General features: G+C 44.4%; 1 protein-coding gene across 2 annotated transcripts; it reads left to right on the forward strand.

Annotated features, from left to right (window-relative positions):
- The first annotated feature begins 973 nt into the window (after positions 1-973).
- TMPRSS2 (transmembrane serine protease 2) lies at positions 974-25206 on the forward strand. 2 transcript variants are annotated; one of them, XM_058825024.1, is made up of 15 exons: positions 974-1053; positions 7387-7543; positions 8732-8802; positions 9669-9867; positions 10987-11070; positions 12604-12723; positions 14046-14175; positions 14644-14751; positions 16319-16362; positions 17207-17381; positions 19611-19786; positions 20773-20868; positions 21460-21602; positions 22738-22890; positions 23070-25206. In XM_058825024.1, exons 3-15 carry the CDS (start codon positions 8788-8790, stop codon positions 23079-23081), a joined length of 1455 nt encoding a protein of 484 aa, XP_058681007.1. In that variant the 5' UTR covers positions 974-1053; positions 7387-7543; positions 8732-8787; the 3' UTR covers positions 23082-25206. The 2 variants fall into 2 exon arrangements, with proteins under 2 accessions (XP_058681007.1, XP_058681006.1); XM_058825023.1 differs by lacking the exon at positions 974-1053 and adding an exon at positions 2408-2485.
- Positions 25207-26845: the final 1639 nt, after the last annotated feature.

Here is a 26845-nt window from a genome sequence, read left to right on the forward strand (position 1 = left end):
GTTTAAAGATGTTTTAGACAATATTTCTCAGGGTTTTGTACCTAGGGGTGGCAGATTCGTAGTTCTCTCTGAACAAACACACAGACCTGGAAAAATACTGAAGGTACGATTGATAGAATTCCTTGATATGCATTTGGAAATATAAACAAAGCCCAGACACTTGCATGCCAAACTTGTGTACTTTGCCTTATCTGCAGTCCCCCTACAGAGATATTAAACATAGCATGCAGCAATATTGCAGCTAAATCAGAGCTGTTATTAACAGTGAGTGGAATTTCTTCACTTGGGAACTTCAGAGTAGTACTGGAAAAGTTTTGAGATGTGAGTGGATTTTATCTTTAATTTTTTTTTTTTTTGCTGTGGAGCTCAGCTTTGGCAAAGAAAAACCCTCCCTCACTGTAGGATTTCCTTACAGGTGGCACCACAAGCTGTGAGTACCGCGACCATTGAGATGGCAGTAATTCCCCAGAGCGCCCCGTTATTAAATGACCCTAAAAAAGCCCAAAGAAAACGGAAGTCATTTACCCCGGCCGGTGTTTTACGAGCAACCTTTATCAGGTACTGACCTGCCCAGCTCAGGGAAGTGGCTGTGACTCCTTATTTTCCTGCAACACCCTGAAACGGAGGCCAATAGGGACGAGTTCAATAAACAGGGCACAGCCGCAGCACGCTGGGCTGGAGCAGCGAAACCCAAACCCGGGGGTCTTACACGGGTAGGGGGCTCAGACACCGCTTCTCCTTCGGGAGGAGGAGGGCTGGGGGTTAGGGAAGGGAAGGGAAGGGAAGGGAAGGGAAGGGAAGGGAAGGGAAGGGAAGGGAAGGGCAGCCCGTGTCCCTGCGGGCCTGCCGGGCTGTGGTGGGCCCCGGGCCGGGGCGGGCAGCGCCGGGTCCCGCCCGCCGCGGGAGGAAGGGGCCGGGCGGGCGGCGCATCCACCTGCGGGCACCTGCCCCAGCCCCTGTCCCGCACCGTGACTCCTCCCCGGGCAGCACCGCCCGCTCCCGGCTCCCTCCGCCGCCTCCCAGCCCCTGCCGAGCTCCCGCAGCTTCCCCCAGGTAAGCGCCGCTCTGCCCGCCCGCGGCCTCCGGAGCCACCCGTGAGGGAATCGCCATCCCGGCCGCGGCGAGCTGCGCCGTGCTGGGGTTGGTTTTTAGCTAAGAAACTTCGCTGTGCTCTTGGGGGGGATGAGGAGGGAGCGCGGCGGTGTCTGGAAGCCCCGTTCCGCGGGGGAGGAGGCGCTGGAGGAGTGAAAAGCGAGAGGCGGCTCTCCCCGTGCCCCCCTGCTGTCCCCGGTGTCCCCTGGCCGCAGCCGGTGTCGCCAGGGCGAGATGCGGCGCGATAAAGTCGCGCTCTCCCGCGGGCCGGCGTGTAAGGGAAGCCGGGAGCAAAGTAACACGGAGGAGGTGGATGGGGAACCCGGGAGCCAAAGACACACAGAGGAGGTGGATGGGGAAGCCGGGATAGCCAGGAGCCAAAGGAACACGGAGGAGGTGGATGGGGATAGCCGGGAGCCAAAGGAGCACGGAGGAAGAGGATGGGATAGGCAGGATAACCGAGAGCCAAAGACACATGGAGGAGGTGGATGGGAGAGCCAGGATAACTGGGACTAAAGGAGCAGGGCGGAGGTGGATGAGGATAGCTGGGATAGCCGGGATGGAAAGGAGCCAAAGGAGCAGGGAGGAAGGGGATGGGGAAGGCAGGGTAGCCAGGATAACCAGGAGCCAAAGACACACGGAGGAGGTAGATGGGGAGGCCGGGGGAGTCGGGATAGCCGGGACCAAAGGCGCAGGGAGGAGGTGGATGGGGAACCCAGGATAACCGGGAGCCAAAGACACACGGAGGAGGTGGAAGGCGAAGCCAGGAGCCAAAACAGCACGGAGGAAGGAAGGAAGGAAGGATCTGGATGGGCGCTGTGGGTTCAGTGAGAGCGCGGTCCGAGGAGCCGCAGCGGGGAAGGTGCGGACGGAGGGCTCGGCCGGAGCCGGCCCAGCCCGCACCGTTCCAGGTGAAGCTTGTCCATCTCCTGCCCTGGTGATGAAGGGTAAAAGATTGGGCAAACTCCTCAAGGTCGCAGAGAGAGTAAACCAGAAAAATGTTTAGCTCTGGGGCCTCTTCAGTGTGTATTGATGCATTGGGTTTCAGCAAAAGCGCTAATTTGGGGTCAAAGTTGGCACAGCTCCTCAAGTGATTTTGGAAAAGTAACTTTCAGAAGAGCTGTACCATTGAAACTTCTGTGCCAAAGCTTTGCATGCTGAGGTGAACCCAGTCCATACCTCCTCGCAGGTGGCTTTGTGTTCATTGCTTGCCTGGACCTTGAAACTCAACCTCAGCTTCCTGGGTGGGTGGGTGTCCGTGAATTGAAGGCAGCATTGTCACACTGAGCCTTTGTCCTAAGTGGCCCTGTTTGTCCTGAGTCAAGTGACACTAATGTCTCCAGTGCTTTAGAAAGAGCCCAAGGAAGCAGCTTGGAATATTTGCATCATCTAGGTAAATACTGGGTGGGGAAATGTTGTGTGTGGCATAAATCAGTGAACTGGGAAAAAGGCAAATTGTGGCTTTTACCTACAGTGTAGATGTAAAGCCAAAAGACAGGTGGCTAAGATAAATGCTGATGTCAAAGTAGGACTTCATGTGCCTTTTTGCCTTTCTTCCTTTCATTCTTAAACTGTTAAAATTTATTCTGGCTCATAGGACAGTCAAACTAGAGCAAATCTATCACAGTAGCTTAGCGTGAAATTGGATGTTGATGGAAAAACAGAGCAACACATTATTGTGGGATGCTGGTCAAAATATTTGCCTTGGAGTTGCCAGTCCTGAAGATCTGGGCTTTTCCTCCTGTGCCAGTCCAGGGCTGGTCCTCACTGAGCAGCTCCAGTGCCTGTGCCTGCAGCAGTGCTTCCCCCAGGCTTTGATGTTGCATCCTGAAACCCTTTCTGGCAACAGGAGCCTCCCCGTGGAGTGAATTCAAACCTCCTGCCAGCAAGATTTGCTTTTCACTCTTATCTGCCACAGACCTCTTAGAAGTGGTTTGCAGCTCCTCGGGACCTGTAGGTCACGGGTTAAAAATCGCTGACCTGGACAGGTATCTAAATAAATCTGGTTTGTTAACATTGCTGGGTTTTATTTTCCTGCAGTGTGGGTACCTAGTGCTGCCTTATTCACATCACATTATTTGCAGCTCAAATATGGTAAACAAGTGCTCCTGAGAGGTTTATTTCCTTGCAAGTGACTGTCAGTGACGTGGACAGACACTTGAATTTAGCCAGAGGGTAATAATCAAATATGAAAATGATTAGCAAACATGCTTCTGCCAGAAAGTTATTTGCTTATGCCTTGGAAGAAGGGCAAGGGCAGAACCTGGGATGTCGTGTAGGGGAAGTAAGAATCCAAAGGCCGAGCTGGCTGATGCTGCATCCTCCAGCTCCTCCTGTGATCTGGTAGTGGTTTGTAGCTGCTGCCTGAGCAATGGGTCCATCTCCTACCATGCCAGGGCCTCTGGTTCTCCTGGGCCCTTGGTCCTTTCTGGTTCAGAAATGGTTGGTTTCATAGGGTTAGGGTTCTCAGTGAAATGAGAAAAAAGGACAGAGCATTTCAGCCTCCTTCCTCACCCCACTGCTCCTAACAAAGCACGTTACGTACTTGTGGCACACTGAGTTTGAAGTAAATAGCTGTTTTCAGACAGATGATGATAATAATAATAACAAGAAAATTATTTGTACTATGAGTATGGCATCCTACAACTTTTTAAAATGTGTCTGCTCCCCTCAGAGATTTTTAATGCCTCCTTTTTTTTAGCACGTGGAAGTAGAATTAATCTTGATTTCCTGGCCTGGGGAATATTCCTGTGGACTTCAGTGAGCCGCTGCTGATAGTGCTTATCAAGAGGCACTGCTTTTTAACACCTCTTGATAAGTAGTTGTACATTATAATGGCTTTTTAGGAGCTAATCTGGAATAGCTTCAAAACTATTTCTTAGGAACTGTGAGAAGGACGAGGTTTTATTTGTGGCAACCTGGTAAATATTTGCACAGTCTCACAGAGTTCTCTGAAATACTTGTGATGTTACTGCACAGGCACGCTGAATAGAGCTCACCTCAGTTGAGAAGGTTTGTTGAAAGGCCAGGACACTGCCGGACCCTGATTTTGGTGACTTTGAGACATTCAGTCAATTTGTCTTTGATCCCTGCCAAAGGATAAATGGAATGAATTAAAATCACTTCTTAAAATCATCACAATAAAAATACTCAGTGCCACTTCTTCAAGAAGTGTCTAGGAAATCTTGTTAATGAAATGGGATAAAAAATCTTATTTATCTCCTTTCCTTCTTCATTCATAACTGGATTTTTTAAACCTTTCTATACTTCATGTGCAAGTCATCATAATTTTTAGTACTGACTGTTAAACAGAAATCTTCACCATGTTTCTTTCCTCCTGTCCAGGTGACAACTGTCCTGTGAAAAGTTCATAAAAATGAATCTGAAATCACCTCTTTGCTTGTTTGCCCTCTTTTTAATTTTTGTTTTAAATTTTGTTGCCCCACTAACCTTTTCTCCACACCATCATATCATGATTATATTATGTTCACATTTGTGTTGTTGAAACTTCTAGGTGGTCATAAAATGGTTGGAAATAAATAAAAAAAGCAAGTAATATTTCCTTTCTGGCATCATCAATGCCATAATGTGTTGGCTTGCCCTTCTTTAAGGTTGAGCTTTGCACTGAAATGACTCCTTTGCTATCTCAGTGAGTTCTGTTGGTTTGCTGGATACAGAGAATTATTTGGATGGAATTTTGGTTGCAGTGTGTTAGGTTCATGTAGAATGTTTAGGATGCTTTTATGCTTCCTCCTTTTAGAGGATGAACTTGACTTCATTCATTTGGGCTTTGACTCTTCTGTCCTCTTCCATTTCTATTTACTTGTTTTTATCTAGGTCGAACTGTGAAGAACTAGTTCAGTGTTTTTTTTTTTATTGTTCTGGGGTTTCTTTTTCAATTGCTGATAACCACCACAGGACTCAGCAAACAGCTAATGTTGTTTCTGTTTCAGGAAATAGCCTGAAACACCTATTGGAGCAATATGTAAATTTGTAAATGCAGGAAGCAAGCTGTTGCCAGTGTAACTCTGCCTTCTTTGGCCAGCTGAATTCCCAGTGTTGAATTAGGATATCTGGAGGTAGTTATTCCATCCTATTGACTTGGGCATGGAAACAGCCTATGGGGAACTCTGTGTAAAAAGCTTTGGAAACCAATAAACAATTATGGCTTGGTGTGTGCTGAGGAAGGGCTGTTATTCCTTGCATGGAGAGCCAGGGTAAAAGGCAGCAGGTCTGGTGTCATTACAAAATCCTGCTTAGACTTTTAGGGTTTCTTTGCCTTTCATTCTGTCTGTCGCCTTTTTGGGATGTTGGCTCCTGGCCAGCAAAGGGCACAGGAGGTGTGAGGGGGCCGTGAGCTGATGCTGCTGTAAATGAGGCAAAATCAGAGTCTCGTTTTTGCCCCAAATTCACCAAAATTCAATGAGCGGTTTAGGAGCACATGGTGGTGAGGACCAGCTGAGCAGCACAACTCTCCAGGGCACAGAGGGACTGTCACTGTGGCAGGGAGGAGGACAAGCCTCTGCAGGGCTGAGAGTCTGGACAGTCCATTTTTGATTAAATAGGATGTTGTAAATGAAGTACAGACCAACTGTGCTGCAACTTTTACTTAAAGACCTGATTTGCAGAAATATGTAGAAAAACTAATTAAAAAATCCAAAAAAGCTATTGGATTGAATTTGGTTTGAATTAATCTATTATTTTTATAATTTTTTTGTATTGTTGTTTGGTTGTGTTCCTTTTTTGGTTTCATTTTTGACAAATTTACTGGAAATAGTGATGCATTCCTTTAATCTTAATGACCCATGATTAAGATAGCATAAAATTAACACTCCTAAGGCATATGTAAAAATCTTGGATACTTCAAATAGCAGCTGCCAGCTAAGGCAACACATTTTGCTTTATTCATCAGTGATCTGTGTCAGTGGTGGCTTTTTACTCTTTGTCACTTCTGTCATTAGAAACAGTGGCTTTTTTCCTGTACTTTGAAAGTATTTCTTTTATGGAAGAAAAACCCACTCAGTTTTGGACCTTCTGCGTTGCTGGAGGTGTAAATGCTGGTTCTGCTCCATCCATACTGGAGTTTTTGAAATTTAGGGGCAGGACTGATGGGTCCCTTTCATTATTTGGTGCTGGAAGGTGATAGCAAGCCAACCCTCAAGCCTCTGGTACCCTGTGACACCTTGAAGCTCTGATGGGGAACTCCATCCCAGTTCCCTTCCTGGGACCTCCACCTCTATTTAAAGGACTCCTGAAGTTTGTTTTTTTCAGAAGCACCCAGTAAAGTGTTGTAATAGCTGAGCAGACCTCAGGAGGAACGAGGGCGGTGAGAGGGAAGGACATCTGTACACTCCCACTGAACTCTTGTGCACCGAGTGGGTTTAGGACACTTTTCAATGGTCTATTTAAATTCATCTGATGTGTGAGGTGAGTTAGGGGCCAAATATTGGACTAGATAAGGCAGAACAGTCCCTTGTAGCTCTCCAGTTGTTGGGGAGTGTTTGATGGTCACTTTGCTTCTCCATGACCCAGCTTCCTTATCTGAGAAGCTGTTGCACTTCCCTTGATGTGTTTGTAAAACATTTTGAAGTGTGGGAGTGATGTGTGCTTAGGAAAACCAGATTATGTCATTATTGGATGCTGCAGATTGATTTTTTGCCTGAAACATTTACAAAGCTAACAGGAGTTCAGTGATTTTGGTTTCCTGTAGTTTTAAAACACTGACTAATATAATATAATGTAATATAATGTAATGCAATGTAATATAATGTAATGTAATATAATATAATGTAATATAATATATAAATAATATAATATATAAATATATATAATATAATAGATTATATAATAGAATATAATTATAGAATAGAATAGAATAGAGTATAATGATATATAATATAGTATAATTATATATATAAAATACCATAAAATACAGGAACCTATGAGTTCCTGTACTTTATAACAGGTAAAGTGTTATTAATCAGAAGCTGGATAGGAAATAGATTAACAAGAACTAAATTGGGAGTGGTGGTGGAACACCAGCTAAGTAAGACAGACATTGTTTTTCCTCAGTTCATTTGAAAACCAATAAAACCAAACCAAAACCACTCCCAGAAACTCCCCCAAAAGAGTGAGGAACACTCTTCCCTGTTAATTTGCAAAGCCTTTCAAATGGTAATGTGAAAAAATTTGGGATTTTTTTTTTGGTCATAGTACCTGTTGGCTTATCTCGAATCACCACTTCTCTCTGGTATCACTAAACCTCCTAACCCTTTTATTCCTTCTCCTTTTCAGAGAACAAGGAACAGAAACAGCCTCCTGGGATTTGTTTGTCCCCAAGTCTGGGCAGAGCTGCACTTCCCCACTGCTGTGAAGAGCTGGGCAAGGATGGATGGGACATAAAGCAAAGCAGAAGTCCTGGAGCCTTAGTCACCAGTCTGATGGACTTTCAGTGAGTATGAATAAGGCTCACCTGTCTGCCACACAAATAAGTGCAGTGGTGCATTATTTACATGTTTGCTGATAAGCAAATACCAGCATCAGCCTTCCTGAAGTGTCACAAAGGATTGGCATGCTTGAGGGGCTGAGCAGCTGCTGAAATCTGCTTCAGTGACATTTGCAGTTCAGTTTTGGGTGAGATGATGCCTTGACAGAGGTTTTAAAGGATAACCTATTACTTTGGGCTGAATTATGTTGTGCTTTTTCACTGCTTCAATGTGCAGGGTTTTCCTTGCAAGGTAGAGACAGGTATTTCTCAGTGCAGGACTAAGGCACTTTTTAGGCTTTTTTTTCTTGTAGAGCAACATGAGAGGACTCAGCAGACAGCAGCATTTATTAGAATGATTTCTTGTGGAGGTGTATAACTGCCTATTTTAGATCTGTACCAGCAAACATTTTTGTATTTCTAGTGTCTGTGGCAAACATTTTCCTATTTCTTGTGTCTGTGGCAATCAGTGGTTTTGCTCCACGTTAACGTTTAACTTTAAAATAAACTTCTGGATGCTTGAAACATGCAGTGCAGAGCCTCTCTTTACCCCTGTTTGCAAAACCTTCAGTATTGCTGTGGCACGGTTCCCCTGCAGTGCTTCTCTCCCTGTTTTTGGTTCAGTGGTTACAACACACAGCCAAGAAAACAACTCTTTAGAACACAAAAAAGCGAAAAAAACGTGGCCTGTGGGGGCTGCAGGTATCGTGAACTGGTTGAATTTGTATTTGCTGATGCTGTGCTGGTTTCTGTGTCATAAACCTCAGAGAGACACTTGAGTAAGTGTTGAGAGAGGGCCTGGCCATGGCACTGACACCGTGTGGGTCCCTGCCAGGAGATTCTCTGACTCTGGTTCTGCCAGCCAGAGTGAGCACTGACTTGACCTTCTCAGTTTGTGCTGCCCTCGTGCTAATGAATAGTTGCCACTGTATAATCCTCAGGCTTGTATTGAGAGGCTGCTGAGATCTGATTTCATGCTGCACCTTGATTTGTACCTTCTCTTCAAATACTTCCGCTTGGTTTGGGTTTGATTTTTTTAAAATTTGTTTTATTCCCCCTCTCTGCAAATCTGGCCTCTTTCCAAAGGGAGAACTGACAAGAAAGCTGGACAAAGCCTCCAGTTGTGATTGTTTTCTTTTTTGTTTGTTTGTATAGGTTCACACTTTACTCCCCAACACTTGAATTGTTTCTGTACTGTTGACAAAGGAAAAATGACCTCTACTCTAGTAAGTAAACAAAAATATTCACAATATTCCTTTCTCATTTTTTTTCTTTTAATTTGGTTTTATTTCTTTACACATAACAGCCCATTGAGCGATGTCCTGATTAACAAGTCTTTTAAAACATGGACTATTTGATGTGTTTCCTTTTTGGCCAAAAGGGGGAAAGAGCTGTGAGGCAGGTGTAAGAGCCTCGAATTAACCAACATTTCAAGATACTTTTAGGGGAGATTTATGCTTTTGAGCACATACTTTTGATTTTTTTTTTAACCTTGTTATAGTGGGGTAGGTTAGAATGGCTTCTGACTAGTTCTTAAAGCTCTTGCAGGATAAATATTCCTGGAATAAATATTCCTGGAATAAATATTCCAGGATAAATATTCCTGTTGCAGGCCAGTGTGTGTCAGAAATAGCTTAGGTGTACCTGGTGCTGTCACAGCACGAAATGGGGCTGTAAGCATTTATCCTGGACCTGCACAAAGGCTGTTACTTGTCAGCATTTATTTCTGTGCTGGTGCAGCCCACAGCTGTCCCTGCTGGTTATTTCTACCCTGTCAGACGTCCCAGGGCAAGCATTTGTGCAAACAGCTTGGGAGGGCTGGGCTCAAGAATCCTTCTTAGGCTGGGCTGCTATGGAAAGCAAGAGCAGGAAACTGATCTTGTCAGAGGATTCCCAGCCTCACTCTGTGCTATTTTTATTATTCAAACCGTGAGGTTTTGGCCATGTCCTGTGAATCTCTCTGTCTGTGTACACTGGAGTCCCCAGTAAGTGCTCTGTGTGTGTGGGGTGTATTTTACAGAGTGGCACTGGGAGGTTTTTTGTCCTTGTTTCTCACTCTCTGCTGTTCCCTCCCTCCCCACACCACCCTCAGGGTCCACCACCGCCATACTACGAGAACAGGGGCTTCCAGCCAGAGCCCCCCTACGCTGCCAGGCCGGCAGCAGGTGCTCACCCCTACCCACAGCTCTTCTCCACAAACCCTCCCTCCGTGCCAAGCTACATCCCAAGGGTTGCCACCCACCAGTCCACCAGGCCAGCGGCGCCCCCGCCCAGGAGAACCTGTGCAGCCAGTAAGTTTTGGGGGGGTTTCTCCTGGTTTTGTGTGAAAACCCACTGGGAATATTTCTCTGTCTGCTCTGGGGTGCCCTGACCCCCAGGGCAGCACTGACTTTGATCCTCATTCATGGAGAAAGTTTCCTAGACTAGAATTGTAGTCCAGGAATCTAGATTCTAGAATTTCTAGATTCTAGTTTTCCTAGAATCCACAGAAGTGTGAAATAGGTTTCTGATGAGCAGTGAACTTGTTAGGTGCTGTGGAAACCCAGGGCACTGGGAATATTTCTCTGTCTGCTCTGGGGTGCCCTGACCCCCAGGGCAGCACTGACTCTGACCCTCATCCATGGAGAAAGTTTCCTAAACTTCAAGATAGACTGGAATCCACAAAAGTGTGAAATAGATTATAGAGAGCAGTGTAGAGAAATTGAGGTTTTGGGGTTTTTAGTGTGTTGTGGATGGAAGCAAGATGGAGGGCACAGGGTGTTGTCCTGGGTTTGTTCTTCATGCTTCTTCTTCCTTCTTCTCCATGGGTTTGGGTGGCATTTTGTAATTGGGCAGAAAAGTCCCCATTGCAGCTCTTTGGGATCAGTTATTGGGGTAAAAGGGAAAATAATCCAGGTGTCAGTTCTTCATTGGATAGTTCAGTCTTAAAAGCCCTTGTACCAAGAGATTGTTGGCCATTTTGTGCCTTCTAATGAAAAGCTGCTGAACTCACAGCAGTGAGACTGTTTTACTGATCAGAAATAATAAACACCTGAGTGTGAACATGAAACACCATCTCAAGTGCCTTCAATCCAGACCCAGAGAAACCCACAGCTGGTACTGCCACAGTTTTGGACCTGAGATTTGTTGAAGTTAGATAACAAAGGAAAGGGACTTTCCCTTCCCCGTTGTGCATTGAAGGAGCCACTTCCTTCATGCCTTTCTTCCTGTTGTGAAGAAGTGACAGCTGGCTGGGGTGCTGGTGAAGCTGGGGGCTTTGGGAGGAAAGATGGTGGAATGGGGAAAAGTCAGGCTAAAAAGGACTGATTTTAATGTCGAATAAATAGTGCTGGTGGGTGGAACTTGCTGGTGGGTGGAAATAACTTTATTTGTGAATCTAATTTCTCTTTTCCTTCTTGCTTTCACTTCAGGTCTAAGGAAAACCATAATAATAATATTATCTATATTAATAGTAATTTGTTGTGCAATTGCTGCTTTCTTCATCTGGTATTTTGGTAAGTTATTTTGTTTTCCTGTTTTTTTTAAGAAAAGATGTATTAAACTTTTCAAGTTAGATATATCAATTCTCATTTTATGCTTTATTCTGAATTAAGAACAGCAAAGTCTTTGTTTCTTTTCTCCTAAGAGATGAACTAATGTTGCTTCTTAATGGCTTAGTTTTGTTTGTGGGTTGAGGTTTGTTTTTTGGTTTTTTTTTCTTTCTTTTTAATGCTGCTGCTACTTTTCAAATTTGAGCTTCACTTGATTTCAGGTGAAGGGAGGGGATTGTAATAAGTGTGCAAACCTTAATTGCAGGAGTGTAAATGGTCAAGATGTGTTTTGCTTTGCTAAAATGGAATCTCTCTTGGAGCAGAAGTCACATCCATTTTTTTGTCTCTGGGGGGCTTTTGTGTAAACATTGCATGAGCCCAGCCTGTCTCAGCACTCTAAGTTGTACCATGGATGTTTGCTTTGGAAATCATCCCCAGCTGGGGTGGCTGAGCTCTGAAGCAGGGCTGGACCAATTCTGTTCACCTCAGGTGAAGTTTGTCTTTCAATGAAAGCTGTTTTGCTAAAAAAGCAGGAAACTAAAAAAAATCTGGTGGTTTTAGGAGCCCCTCCTTTCCATTCTGCTCAGGAGAAGAGAAGGAGAGATCCAGTGGAAGGTGTCCCTGCTCGTTGCATTGGGGTTGGACTAAAATGATGTTTAAAGACCCCTTCCAAACTACTCTATGACTTTAAGGGAGTTCATTTAGAGCTATGAGGATGACACTTTGTGTTCTTAGGGGAATTTTTTTGACTCATTTTGATTTAAGCAGGGTGAGTGTAATCTTGTTTTAAATAAGAGCAAAAGTACATAATTGAGGCACTCAGTTATGTGCCTTTTCTACCTGTTAACACTTTGCCAGTGCAAAGCTTATTCCTTTCTGACAACTTCATGGTGCCTGATTATTCAGGGGAGGCCAGTGGCCCAAACCCAATCAGCTGCACCAGAGACTTGATCTGTGCAAAGGAATGAGCAATCCATCTCTGCTGGGGCAGGCTGGGTCCCTCCCACCTCCGGGTTTAAAGAACTGCTTCCAACGTTTTGCTCCATCAAAGTGGGAAACTCTTTGAGAGCTGGGCTGGTGTGGGTGGTCACCAATTGTTGTGGGTCCCAGGATGAGGTGAGAGATGAGAATTGACTCCAAGTTCTTAGAAGGCTGATTTACTATATTATCATATCATATCATATCCTAAAACTATACTAAAGAAAGAGAAAGGATACATCAGAAAGCTAGAAAGGATTGAATAATAAAAACCTGTGACAGAGTTCCAACACAGCTGGGATTGGGATTGGTCATTAATTAAAAACAATTCACACAGAACCAATCAAAGATGCACCTGTTGGTAAGCAACCTACAAACCACATTCCAAGCAATCAGATAATCATTGCTTACATTTCTTTTCTGAGGCTTCTCAGGTAGAAAAATCCTGGCGAAGGGATTTTCATAAAATATCACAGTGACAATGTGCAGCCTCGTGGCTGTGTTTGTGTCTCCCTGCAGTAGAGAACAACTGTCTGAGCTCCCTGATTGAGTGTGGCTCCTCAGGGGTGTGCATGTCCCCCTCCCAGTGGTGTGATGGAGTGAGCGACTGCCCCAACGGGGAGGACGAGACCCGCTGTGGTGAGTGACAGCAGCCAAGGGCTGGGGGAAAATTTCATCAACTGCAGCAGCCTGGGGGCAGATTGCCCTGTACAGAGCTTGCCTAAGCTGCAACAAGGCTGTTTTAGCCTAAGGTCTGTCTTTAAAGTGGTTTAGGATGTGTGTTATGTATAGATACTCAGTTTGTTTCCAGCCCGATTGAAAAGCTGAAATAAAACGCTCAGGGGTTTGAGCTGCCTTGACGTTGAGTCAGTTTTTTAAATCTCACCTTTTAATTTGAGTGGGGTTTGTGCAGAACTGGCTCAAGCATTGTCTGTGGATGGAACAGTCAGTGGTGACTTCTCAGTAAGCTCCAGGTGATAACAAACCTGGTGGTCTTCAGTCAGGATTGGCTTTTTCCATGTATTTTGCATTCCTCGTTCTCCTCTTAGTTCTTCAACTAACTCATTTGTGTAAGAAAGCCTGGCCTGTTCATTGCTTTGAACTGACAAGATGCCAAGGGAAGCTTTAGAGCTGAAGGTAGAAGGTGGAAAAACCTTGATTTGTCCATTCCAGAGGTTTGGCATCTTGGGTCATGCCAGCGCCACACTGGAAACTCCAGCTGTGCTTTAAATTCTCTCTGCAAACTTTTATTCAGCACATTCTCATGCAGGGTTAGCATTTGCTGGCAGCTGTTCCACCCCATTTGGTTGAATAATGGCTTCTTGGAGAAGCCTGTTTCAATCTGCTCTTTTGCTTGAACTGTTTTTTATTAAATTCTTGTGCAAGCAAATACATAATGGGACGTGGAATGTCAGAGCTAATTGCTTCTGGTTATATTCTTGCTTTACAAAGCACTTCTCTGGAGAAATTTGGTGTATTAAGAGAATATAATCTCTTAATAATAAACATATTAATAAGATAATATGATCTATTTTTCAATATATCATTTTATTTATACACAGTATGTAATATATTAAGAAATATATGGTTGCATAAGAAAAGATCAGGAAATTTTCATTTTCGTTTTCATTCATTATTGCAATATTTCTCAGTGATAGAATATAACAGAGAAATTTTAGCATAAAAGCTGAAATGAAAGGATGAACCCTATCTTGTACATTTAATTTTAAAACTGGTAGTTCTTATAAATTGCCTTACATGAAAAGAAGTCATTGCCATATTTCTGTCTACTGGCTATTTACTCAGAATTTGAGTAGAAGGGAGCATTAAATTAAGATCAGTTCATGCATGAAGTGGATATTATGGGTAACTGCTTCAAGAAGAGAGAGCAGTCATAATAGCATGTGGTGTTCTTAGTTTCCTTTTTTTTTTCTTTTTTCCCTTTCTTCCTTTTCTGGCAGTTAGACTTTTTGGACCAAATTTTATCCTGCAAGTTTATTCACCTGTCAGCAAAGCCTGGTATCCTGTTTGCCAAGATGACTGGAATGATGATTATGGGAAGATTGCGTGCAAAGACATGGGCTACAGCGTGTAAGTGCAACCTCTGTCAGTCTCTGCTCAGAAAAAGGAAGGTTAAAATTTCCCTCTTGCCATTTTTAATGTGTCTGAAACCTTGCTGTGAAAATGTACTGGCAAAGGCATCTCTTCATCTTGCCCTGTTACATGAGGTGCATACTTATCAGGTAAAAATATGATATAAATTATATAAATATTATATAAAAATATATTATATTTATAATATATATTTATTTTAAATATATATTTAAAACATATATTTATATAAATTATATAAATAAATGATATAAATATTTTAACCCAGTGACTGTGGCTGGGCGGCACCACCAGGGTTCCACGTCCACAAAAATAAATATAATAAACAAAAATAAAGATTTCTAGTGCTGTCATGTCAGAAGCTCTGGCTTGGCACAGCTCATTGTTATGACCTGTTTGAAAACTGAAAGCACTGCTGGGTTTCATGGTGGCCTTTCTGTTTTTTAGGGATACATATTTCTACAGTCGTGGGGTACCTGACGTCAGCTTTAAGAGCTACATGAAGCTGAACACAAGTGCTGGGAATATAGACTTGTACAAGAAGCTGTACACCAGGTACCTTTGGTTAATAAAATCCTCTCTCCTTTCATCCAGGCTCTCTCCAGATGCTGGAAGAGGTGCAGGTTCTGCCTGCAGCACAATGCAAGCACAGCGGGGATTGTTGGAGGGAAAGAAACTTTGCTTTTAATCTGATTGCAGCAGCTGTTCTTCCCTCTTTTTAAAAACACAGCTGTCATTTTTCCATCCTCCCTGTTCTCTTCTAAAAGAAAAAAGTGTCCCATCCTCTGTGCTGCCTAGAAGGCTGCCATGTCAAAGGTGTTTTTCTAAGGCTCTCTGACCAGCAGCAGGAGTTTGTGCATGGTGACAAGAGCTACAAGCTGCCACACATTCACAGCAGCTGGCACAGCCTTTTTTTCAGTCACATGAACACACAGCATGCAAAAATGGATCCTCACTGTGGAAAGCTGTGGTTTTCACAGGGGTCTCATGTTGAAGGAAGAGACGGGGATCTGACTCCATGTTTCAGAAGGCTGATTTATTATTTTATGATATATATTACATTAAACTATACTAAAAGAATAGAAGAAAAGGTTCTCATCAAAAGGCTAGCTAAGAATAGAACAAAATGATAACAAAGGTTTGTGGCTCAAACTCTCTGTCTGAGGCAGCTGACTGTGATTGGCCATTAATTACAAACATCCAACATGGGCCGATCACAGATGCACCTGTTGCATTCCACAGCAGCAGATAACCATTGTTTACATTTTGTTCCTGAGGCCTCTCAGCTTCTCAGGAGGAAAAATCCTAAAGAAAGGATTTTCCATAGATGTCTGCGACACCACCATGCCTTGCATTCACCAAAACTGTCCTGTGGGACACTGCAGGCATGAGCACAAAAGGTTTGTAAGCCTGTTGAGAAGCAAGATGAAGAGAGAAAGTGGAGCTGATTTAGGAAGTTTTTGCAGAAGAACTAAACAAGGGAGCTGCAAGGAGTTTGCAGGCACAGCAGTCTACAGGTTTTGACACTGGACACTTCAGAGTGGTTTAATGATAATAAAAATGATGCTTTCTGTCACAGACATCTTTCAGGAAAAATCTTTCCCTTAGGATTTTTCCTCCTGAGAAGCTGAGAGGACTCAGGAACAAAATGAAAACAATGATTACCTGCTGCTGTGGAATGCAACAGGTGCATCTGTGATTGGCCCATGTTGGTTGTTTCTAATTAATGGCCAATCACAGTCAGCTGGCTTGGACAGAGAGCTGAGCCACAAATCTTTGTTATCATTCTTGCTATTCTATTCTTAGCTAGCCTTCTGATGAAATCCTTTCTGCTATTCTTTCAGTATAGTTTTAATGTAATATATATCATAAAATAATAAATCAGCCTTCTGAAACATGGAGTCAGATCCTCATCTCTTCCCTCATCCTTGGACCCTTGTGAACACCATCACATGTTGGAGGCCAGATGGTGAAGAAAGGAGGGAACCCTCTGCAGGAAGATGGGGCTGAAGGCAGGGCATGTATCTGGAAAGGGCAGAAAGCAGCTGGAGGGTGGGCTTGGCTCTCCATTTCCTTCACTGAGTGCCTGAGATGCTGTTTGGTGTTTTTATTTCTCCTGCAGTGGTTCCTGTGGCACAGGAAGTGTGGTTTCCCTGCGCTGCATAGGTAACTCCCTGGCTTTTGCAAACTTCTGCTTCTTCATGCTTTGAAATGCCCTGGCTGGCAAAACCTTTTGGACCTGAGGCATTTACTGCTGCTTTTGCATGGGCAAATGATTTAACTCTGGTTCCCAAATAATGCAGTTCTAGGAGCAGGGTGGGAGAGAGGAGACAAGGAATACAGTGGATCCCCAGTTGCTTTTGTCTTTGCTGCCACTGGTTTCTTTAAATGACTTGTGGTGGAACTCCATATCCATCCCCCAGCACTGTGTTGGGATGTCTGTGGCACGTTTGCTCTCCAAGATTCAGCAATTGGGTGGGCAGTGCATTTTTGATGGTTTGATTCCTGTCCTGAGGACTCTCCTGGCTTTTGGCTGCTTTGTTGCACAGCAACAAACAAAAAAATCCCTCAAAACCCCCAGACCAAAACAAAAAAACCACAAACAAACAAATAAACAAAAACAGAAACAAAACAACCCACAAAAAACAAAAAAAAACCCAACCCAAAAAAGCTCCAAACCAAACAAAAAAAACCCCAAACAAACAAACAAAAACAAAACAAAGGAACAAACCAAAACCAAAACCCCAAAAACAGTGTCTGAATGGCCAGAGACTCCTGAAAGGTTGGAAGAGTTTAAGGTGAACCAAGGGCAGCAGTTGGCAGGTGGGGTTTGCAATTTAATGAGGTTTGGGCAATGGCAGACTTGGGATTTGGTGTCAGGGCAGGGCTGTGAGCTGTGCTGTGCCCACCATGGTGTGTGCACCCCTCTCTCGGCCAGGGGAGCCTGGGGTGCAGAATCCACCTCCCAGCCCCCTCTTTGATGAAGCTCTGTGTGTGCCTGACCTTTCAGAGTGTGGCCTGGCCAGCAAGAGCGCGAGCATCATGAACAGGATCGTGGGCGGCAGCGGCGCCGTGCTGGGGCAGTGGCCGTGGCAGGTCAGCCTGCACGTGCAGGGCACCCACGTCTGTGGGGGCTCCATCATCACCCCACACTGGCTTGTGACAGCAGCACACTGCGTGGAAGGGTGAGTCCCCCTCTGGTTCACAGAATCCCAGAATCACTGGGTTGGAAGAGAACTTCAAGACCATCGAGTCCAGCCCAGCCCCAACAGCCCAACTGAACCCTGGCCCCCAGTGCCACATCCAGGCTTTGTTAAACACACCCAGGCATGGGGACTCCACCATTCCAGAACTTTCTCAGCCTTGCTGGAAAAAACCTTTTCCCTGCTCTCCACCCTGTATTTCCCTTGGTGCAGCTCAAGGCTGTGTGCTCTGGTTGTGTCAGTGCTGCTGGAGCAAGAGCCCAGCCCCAGGTGAGCACAGGCACCTTTCAGGAGCTGTGCAGAGTGATGGGGGCAGCCCTGAGTCTCCTTTTCTCCAGGCTGAGCACCCCCAGCTCCCTCAGGGCTTCCTCACAGGGTTTGTGTTCCCAGCCCCTCTGGATGTGCTCAGTGTCCCAAGGTCCTTCCCAAGCTGAGGGGCCAGAGCTGGGCACAGCACTCTGGGTTTGGCCCTCACCAGTGCTGAGCACAGGGACAGAATGACCTCCCTGCTCCTGCTGGCCACTCCATTCCTGATCCAGGCCAGGTCCATTGGCCTTCTTGGCCACCAGGGCACTCTGCTGGCTCATGGTCATCCATCTGTCCAGTACCCCCAGGTCCCTTTCTCCAGCCACACTGTCCCCAGTCCATAGCATTGCAGGGAGTTATTGTGGCCAAAATGCAGGACTCGGCACTTGGATTTATTAAACTTCACCCTGTTTGCCTTTCTTCAAGCTGAAATTGCAAAAGTTAATTCAATTCTCCCCACTTTTTCCCTTAACACTGAATTTCTCCCCCTGCCTGGCATGCAGGAGCTCGGGGCAGTGTTTTGTCTGTGTTGTAAATTTGAACTATTAAGGAAAGATTGGTTCTGGAGGAGGGTGGCTGCAGCTCATCTGTCTGCTTTCTACAGGAAGCCTTATTTTATATTTTGTCTTATTTACAAAATGAAATGGGTGATGTTGAGCACAGATACCCGCCCAGTTCAAGACGTAAACTCAAGGCACCAAATTTAATGCCAGCCATACAATGTTTCCATGAAGATGTTGAATTACACTGTGAGAAAACCCAAAGGGAACTCCCCCCCCCCTCCGAATTCTCAAATATCACACTGCTGTAGATATGATCAATTTAAAGATGCCTGTGCCATTTATTTCTTCGTATCTTTTTGCCACAGGGTACTAAAGTCCAAGTCAGTATTAAATACAGATTTATATCTATCCAAGGAGCACTTTATGTAGCCATCAACAAGAAAAAAAGCTGCTGCTTTGTACATTTTTCACCTATAAAAGAGACTTTAGGATTCTGTGGTACCCTCAGAAAGGGCAGAAATTTGTTTAAAAGGTGGCTCCTTCTGTTGGAGGGAAAACCCCAAAAGAAAAACATTGTAATGGTTGGTTGGCTGGATCACAGTTTGAGGCTGAGGCAAGGAAGAATATTTGTCCTTAACCTTGAGAAAGGAATGCAAGTGTTTGATTTCTGCCTGGAGATCTTATCCCTCCTTTGTTGTCTGGATTTGAGCTCTGCAGTGTGCAAAAGCTTTGGGAATGGCAACCAAGCTGCAGCTGGCACAAACCTGGTTTTCAGCCTGATCTGGGTTTTTTTTGGAGCTGGGGTGAATTTCAGGCACAACTGCCTTGGCACTTCTCATGGAAGGAGTTTTAACACTTGTAGCAAGTTTTCTGTTAAGCTTTTGTAAACTGTGCTGGAGCGCAAGAGGCTGCTTAAATAGCATGCTTAACTTTAAAAAAACCCCACCAAAAGCCAAAACCAGCCTAAAAAAAAACCCCTGGTGCTTTCAAGATAGTGAAATTCTTTCACTAGATCATGTTTTTACTAATTCTGACTTCTGCTGATATCAGTGACATGTGAGACTTCAGAAATACCTGCCTGATCCCTCAGTCATGGAAATCAAAAGGCTTCAGTGTTGCAGTCTCAGACTTAATTTGTTGTGCTGAGTGATTAAGGGGATGGGCAGTGATACTCAACCCACTGCAAAGATTTTATTTAATATATTTTTGAAACTAGAGCCAGGCTTTCCTCAAGTTACATGTCTGGCAATTTGTTTGTCTTATTCTTCAGAAATGGTAGTTAAATGCATGTGCATTTTTGGTCACACAAACATTTGATTACATGAAGACAGTTTTTTGAAGGTTCTAATCCCTGTCTTGTCACCACAGAAGGAAACCCTGAGACCTTTTCTTTGTTCTGCAGGCGACTGTCTGACCCACACAGCTGGAGGGTTTATGCTGGGATTCTCAATCAGGATGAGATGCTCTTCAGAAGTGGATACAAAGTCCAACTGATAATTTCCCACCCAGATTATGACACAGACTCCAAAGACAATGATGTTGCCCTTATGAAGCTGGAGACACCACTGAGTTTTACTGGTGGGTATTCTGCTCCCTCCTAATAAGGGAAAAATCCAGTGGCAGTGACCACACCCTTTAAAACTTCTGAATTTCATCAAGCAATCCTTGTAGACATTTATTGGAAGAACACAAAATGATCCTAGAGGCAGAGGGCACAGCCTCTGATTTCCTATACAGGATTTATTTAAATTGGTGACAGGGATAGGGGGTTTGGGCTCATCTCAATAATATATTTTTGCCTCAGAATGCTCTGTGGTGCTTCAGTTTAGCCACTGCTGTGTGTGCAGAAAGCTACAGGTGCAGTGCGGGAGCTGCTGATTAAATCCCAACTCAAGTCAGGTCAAATGTTGTTTAAAAATCCCTTCAGAATTCAACATTACAAGAAGTTTCTTTCATAAAAGCAGATGTAGGTTGTTTGTAAGCAATCAGTACAGAATAAAGAACAAGCCATTATTTAAACTTTAAGTGCTTTTTGTGTACAGGCCCTTTGTGTTTCAGTGCATCAGTTTAAGGCTACCAGGAGTGATCTGAAAGGGATTTTCTGCTGCTGAGAGCAGGGAGATTGTCTGTTCTCCAGCTTTTTGTGCTGCACACTTCTTGTATATATCAGTACTGAATCCTGCTTGTCTTGTGATTATTTTCAGCAGAGTTTTGCAAAGAGAATGCAGAGCTGTAGTTTCCAGAATTTTTTCTCCATCTTCTACAGCTCAGACGCACTGGTGTTAATTGTTCTTTTTAACCTGATTAATTAAGGTAGAACCACTAACTGCTTGTCCTTCACTTTGAGGTGGAGATGGGGTAGATTTGAGGTGGAGCTGGGGTAGATTTGAGGTGAAGATCAGGTACCCCTCAGGGAAAAGGCAGCTCGTAAACTTTCTGCTGCTTCTTGCGTTGTCTGCCTGCAAGGAATGCAAAGTAGAGAGGGAATGCATGATGTGTAAGTGGTGGCCATTTCAATTTATTTTGAGTTCTGTCTGAACATCCATCTTCTGTTTGTTTTGCAGAAAATGTGAGGCCAGTTTGTCTGCCCAATCCAGGAATGATGTTCCAGCCCAACCAGCAGTGCTGGATATCAGGGTGGGGAGCAGAGTACCAAGGAGGTAAAAAGTGCTCCTGGAATATTTTGATCTTTCACATAAACCAGTCTTCTTCATCCTAAGAATATTGCTGCATGGGCTCACGGGGCAGTTTGAATTACATCTGTTCATACACTATTTTTTAAACCATTTTACAGCCCCCAATATTTACCCAGGGCATTCTGTCTCAAAGCAAGTTTTGCATTCAGCAGACTGCAAAGGGACCCTCAAATCAGTTTTGGGGGCCAGAAATGCCCACCCAGGAGATAATTCTGTGCCCCTGCTGCAGCAAAGGTTGTTGCATGCCAAGCATGTCCTGTGGATGTGGGAAAGGGCAGGAGCTGCTCCTTTTCATCACCTCAGGCTGTAAGAGAATAATGCAAGTAAATTTGCAAGACTGGAAAAAGGAAAGGGAGGAAAAGGGTGTTTTGGTATAAGAAAGGTGCTGTGGGAGGTCCTCTTGACCTCTTGTAAACTTCTTATGTCTTAAATTTCCATCCTGGTGCTTCTGGGAATTTTATTTCATCTTGGCTGCTGGGATTTTTTGTAACAGCAGAGTAATGTGATGCTGATTCTGGTTTTGTCTTTGCACATTTGTGCCTATCCCAATTCCAGGTAAAACATCAAATAACCTGAATTACGTTGCGGTGCCCCTCATAGAACGTTCCAGGTGTAATGCTGTTTATATCTACAATGGCATGATTCTGCCTACAATGATCTGTGCTGGAGACCTAGCAGGGGGAATTGATTCCTGTCAGGTAATTATCCCTAATTAATAGCTAATAATTGTGTAAAAGATGAAATGATCTGATTATTTTTGTGGGCTTGCTAGTAGGTTTTTTTATCTCTCTGTCATTCTCTCTGTCATTCTCTCTGTCATTCTCTCTGTCATTCTCTCTGTCATTCTCTCTGTCATTCTCTCTGTCATTCTCTCTGTCTATGTTTCTGTCTTTCTATCTTATCTTTCTCTATCTTTTTCTATCTTTATCTCCCTCTCTCTCCCTCTCTCTCCCTCTCTCTCCCTCTCTCTCCCTCTCTCTCCCTCTCTCTCCCTCTCTCTCCCTCTCTCTCCCTCTCTCTCCCTCTCTCTCCCTCTCTCTCCCTCTCTCTCCCTCTCTCTCCCTCTCTCTCCCTCTCTCTCCCTCTCTCTCCCTCTCTCTCCCTCTCTCTCCCTCTCTCTCCCTCTCTCTCCCTCTCTCTCCCTCTCTCTCCCTCTCTCTCCCTCTCTCTCCCTCTCTCTCCCTCTCTCTCCCTCTCTCTCCCTCTCTCTCCCTCTCTCTCCCTCTCTCTCCCTCTCTCTCCCTCTCTCTCCCTCTCTCTCCCTCTTATCTACCTACCTACCTACCTACCTACCTACCTACCTACCTACCTACCTACCTACCTATTAAAAATAAATCCTGTGCTCTTCCAAAATTAAAAATTGGCATTTCATCTGCTTGGGCTTCTGGTTCTTTTGGTGGTGCATCCCTTTAAAGAGGAGAGCTTTTGTTTCATCATCGGAATGGCTGCCAGTGCTGAGTTCTCACTAAATTCCCAAGGGGGGTGAGGCTCCTTTTCAATGCTTCAAGGATGGTTTGTTACCTGGTACTTGAAAATGATCAGATGCTCCTCATAACCACAGCATTATTATCTTTATTATATATAAATCACAGTGTTGTGGCTGTGAACAATAAAGCCAATAATGCCAGTCTTACTTAGAGGGCTCTGGGCAAATTATTTTCATCCCATTGGAAGCAGGCATCATTTAACACCAAAATTGCCACCAGTCTTGTTTTAGTGACTCCCTAAATGGCAGGTGGGTTTATATTGAAAGTAAAGCTGTGTTCCTGGGTGAAATGGATTGTGTTTTTCCTGGTGGCTGTGTCCCTGACAAGGTGTTTGTGTCCCCTGCAGGGTGACAGTGGAGGTCCTCTGGTGACTCACCACCACTCTGTGTGGTGGCTGGTTGGAGACACCAGCTGGGGCACTGGCTGTGCCACTCCCAACAAACCTGGAGTGTATGGGAATATGACTGTGTTTACAGACTGGATTTATAAAAATATGCAGGTAAAATATTCAGAGTTTTTTCATAAATTTTAAGGCACCACATCCTGAAATGTGGTTCTACTTAAAAAAAAAAAAAGTGACTTGCATGGTAACTAAACTGTTTTGTTGGGAAGCATCCAAGTGATTGTTAAGACAGAACCTGAGCCTTTGTTTTCTGTTTTGTTTTGTCTTTTAACCAGGCAAACAGATGACAATACTCTCATTGCTAATCGATGTTCCTGAGGACAAGAATGAATGAAGCCATGGGGGCCTGGGATATTTATTCACTTTGTGGTTGATTTTATTTTTCCTCTTTGATTTTTCTTTTTAAAAGTAACATGAAGGATTGCACACTTGGTTCTGTGCTGGCTACAGTGACAGATCTTAATCAGTGAAGGATTATCACAATGAGCACCTTTCTTCTCCTTGTGGTGCTTGGCAGACTCATTCTGTCAGCTGCTTGCTGAAATGTCTCTCTTTTGTTGAGTAACTTTCACTTGATGATCAGGCTTATAATGACAATTTCAATCAGAATTTGATTTCAGATTTTCGTAGCAGGATGCTGAGAGAGTTGGTTTAGTAGTTTTTAAATTAAATGTTAAGTAATGTGAATGTTGAATCTCCGAGCTGCTGGTTGGCAATTTTAAAAGAAATTAATTTTTTTTTTTTAGTATAGAATTACAAAATGGTTTGGGTTGGAAGGAACCTTAAGGATCATCCACTTCCAACCCCGCTGCCATGGGCAGGGACACTTTCCACTATCCCAGGTTGCTCAGAGCCCCATCCAAACTGGCATTAAACACTTCCAGGGCTGGACCATCCTCAACTTCCCTGGGCAACCTGTTCCAGTGCCTCACCACCCTCACAGGGAAGAATTCCTTCCTAAAATCCAATGTAAATGTGCCCTCTTTCAGTCTGATGTCACTAGCCATTGTCCTCTCACTCCATGTCTTTGTCCACAGTCCCTCTCCAGCTCTCTTGTAGGCTCATTAGGGACTGGAAAAGGTGGTGAGATGTCCCCAGAGCCTTCCAGAGGCTGAGCAACCCCAGCTCTCTCAGCCTGTCTCCCAGCAGAGATGCTCCAGCCCTTGGAACACCTTTGTGGCCTCCTCTGGACTCTCTCCAGCAGGTCCGTGCTGGGCATCCCAGAGCTGGATGCAGTATTCCAGGAGGGGCCTCAGGAGAGTAGAGGGTGAGGCATATGTATCAAGGGAATTTTTCATGCACTACAGTACAGGCACAGAAAATAAAAAAAAAAAAATACTCACTGTCTATTCAGGTAGTTAAAAATCCTCAGGATCTCAACACAGCCGTCAGTCAGAGTCAGACTGGTGCAGTCTGGCTGCCTCAGACCTTACAAAAATGTGCCTTAAGCTGCTCTGAACCTAAAATGGGAGAGTTGTCCATGTGGGATTTGGAGAGGGATGTCCCAGGCAGGGATGCTCTGGACAGGGATGTCCCAGACAGATGCCCGAGGACAGGGATGTCCTGGATAGAGATAGGCTGGATAGGAGGATGCTCTGGACAGGGATGTCCCAGACAGATGCCTGAGGACAGGGATGTCCTGGATAGAGATAGGCTGGATAGGAGGATGCTCTGGACAGGGATGTCCCAGGCAGGGATGCTGTGGACAGGATGCCCTAGGCAGGGATGTCACAGGGATGTCACAGACAGGGATGCCTAGGGCAGGGATGCCCCAGACAGGCATGTCCTGGATAAGGATGCCCTGGATAGGGATACTCTGGACAGGGATGCCCTGGATAGGGATGTCCCAAGACAGGGATGCTCCAGGCAGGGATGTCCTGTACAAGAATGCCCTGGACAGGGATGCTCTGGACAGGGATGCTCCAGGCAGAGATGCCCCAGAGCTGCAGCAGGAGCAGTCCCAGTGCTGAGGGCCCTGTCTGAGCACATTGAAGGTGACTTTTGACCTCTCCCTGCTGTGGAAGGGCAAAGGAGTGCAGGCAGGCTGTGCTGCGCCTGGAGCTGCACACACACACACACACACACACTGGGACTGGATGTTTTGTACAAGGAAACACAAAGCTGCGTTTCTGCAGGACCAGATGAACTACCTCATTTGTTAAATTTGGCTTCTGATTCCTTAGAGCTCTCCTTTATGTATCCACCTGTATGTTTTTAGCAAAATGTAATTTGTATCCGAGTGCCACCCGACTGAGGATTTTGAAAATAATTTATAATCGTGGTAGAGGATCAAAAAGCCATATCAAGTCACTTTGTTAAGGATAAATCTTTATTGAATGAAATGACTCTAGTAGTCTTGTTTTCTCTTTTGGTACTGAAATGCAATTATCTTACATGTAAACACTGCTCCAAATAAATTGGGTTTTTTTCCTTTTTTTTTTTTTTACAAATAGTTTTCCTTAGTTGTGCTTTATATCTGTTTATTTGGGTTTTGGTTTTGAATGCAGTTGCTGGATTCAGTGTATGAAGTGCTTTGAGAGTCTGATTGTAAAAACCCAAACCAAAAACAAAAACCAACAAGAACAACAAAAAAGAAAAACAAGAAGGTGAGCTGAGAGATTATTTTAATCCCAGTATTTCAAACCCAGGGAAATAGAGCAGGATGTCCAGGAATGCTGAGTGGTTTTGGTGGCTGGGTCTGATGAAATTACTCTGATTTAATTGAATTAGATAAGGAAGTTTAGCCTGCAGGCAGTGGCTGAGGGAGTCACACCCTATTCTGTCATTCCCCTCCTGCTGCCTGCAGCAATGAGTCCCTGCCTCTCCTCTCCAGGTGTGAGATGGATGTTTGCAATAGCACCTGTGCACCTTGGGGGATGGGGGAATGCCATGAAATAACCAACGAGTTTAAAGTACTTCCAAAAGAGAAATTTAAAAAAATGAAGTTTTTCTGAGGCTTCTTGCAGCACTGCAAGTCACTAATAGCAAAGTGATGTACTGGGAGAAAGGGGAAACTGGCTGCAGTGTTCAAGAAGGTTGAGGAAGCTGGATGTTGGGGTGAATGCTGTACCAAAAGTCACACACCAGCCACAGGGACAAACCCTTTCTGTCATACCCAGCCTGAGGAGAAGGCTTCTACTGTAGGAAACTTGGAAATTACTACATCACACACTGGGTATAAGCACATTTTTTTTTTCTAGCTGGATGCAGACATTACTTTTGGTTATCAAACCAAATCTTCCATGTGAAAAATGTCATGAACACAGTGTGTGATGTACTTTGTATCAGCTTTCATGAAATGAAAGTGTGGTGTTTGTGAGGGTTTCCAGGATCAGGGAAGAGATGAACCTGACTCCACGCTCTCAGAAGGCTGATTTATTGTATTATGATATTTTATTATTAAAGAATACTATACTAAAACTATACTAAAGAAAGAGAAAGGACACATCTGAAGGTTTAACAAGAATGAATAAACTTGTGACTCCTCAGAGCCTTGACACAGCTGGACCATGATAGGTCATTAAATTAAAACAATTCACATGCTGGGTAAACAATTCTCCAAATCACATTCCAAAGCAGCAAAACAGGGAGAAGCTGAAGCTTCTCAGCTTCCCAGGAGAAGAAATCCTGGTGAAGGGATTTTTCAGAAAATATCACAGTGGTATGAAAGAGCTTTTGGAAAGGTTCTCCTTGCCCTGGGGAGGGAAAGGAGAAAGGCAGCAAAACACATGCTGAGAGACCCTTGTAATGTTTAACATCCTGGGAGGTTTCTTTCCTTTTGGACATCCAAATTCTGCCCACCAATCCTGAAATTTCAGGTGATGCTGCAGACATCTGAGAGGAGGATCCTCTTGGCCTTCTGCAAATCAGAGAGCTGGGAAAGGAGACTGAACAGAGCCAGTGGCATCCTCTGGATGCACCAATCACATAAAGGAAATAAACTTCATTTTCCTTCTAGGCTGGAAGGGTTTCATGCCTGCTGTGAGCTCCTCTCTCCCTCCTGGGCTGAGGTTTAGTGGTGACACTTTGCAGAGGTGTCTTTTAGGTGATA

Source organism: Ammospiza caudacuta, chromosome 2 (assembly GCF_027887145.1).
Source record: "Ammospiza caudacuta isolate bAmmCau1 chromosome 2, bAmmCau1.pri, whole genome shotgun sequence".
NCBI lineage: Eukaryota > Metazoa > Chordata > Aves > Passeriformes > Passerellidae > Ammospiza > Ammospiza caudacuta.

Coding starts and splice junctions, on each gene's coding strand:
- TMPRSS2 (XM_058825024.1), top strand. Junction 12,724..14,045: donor GGAGGACGAGACCCGCTGTG/GTGAGTGACAGC, acceptor CTTTTCTGGCAG/TTAGACTTTTTGGACCAAAT. Junction 19,787..20,772: donor GACACCACTGAGTTTTACTG/GTGGGTATTCTG, acceptor TTTGTTTTGCAG/AAAATGTGAGGCCAGTTTGT.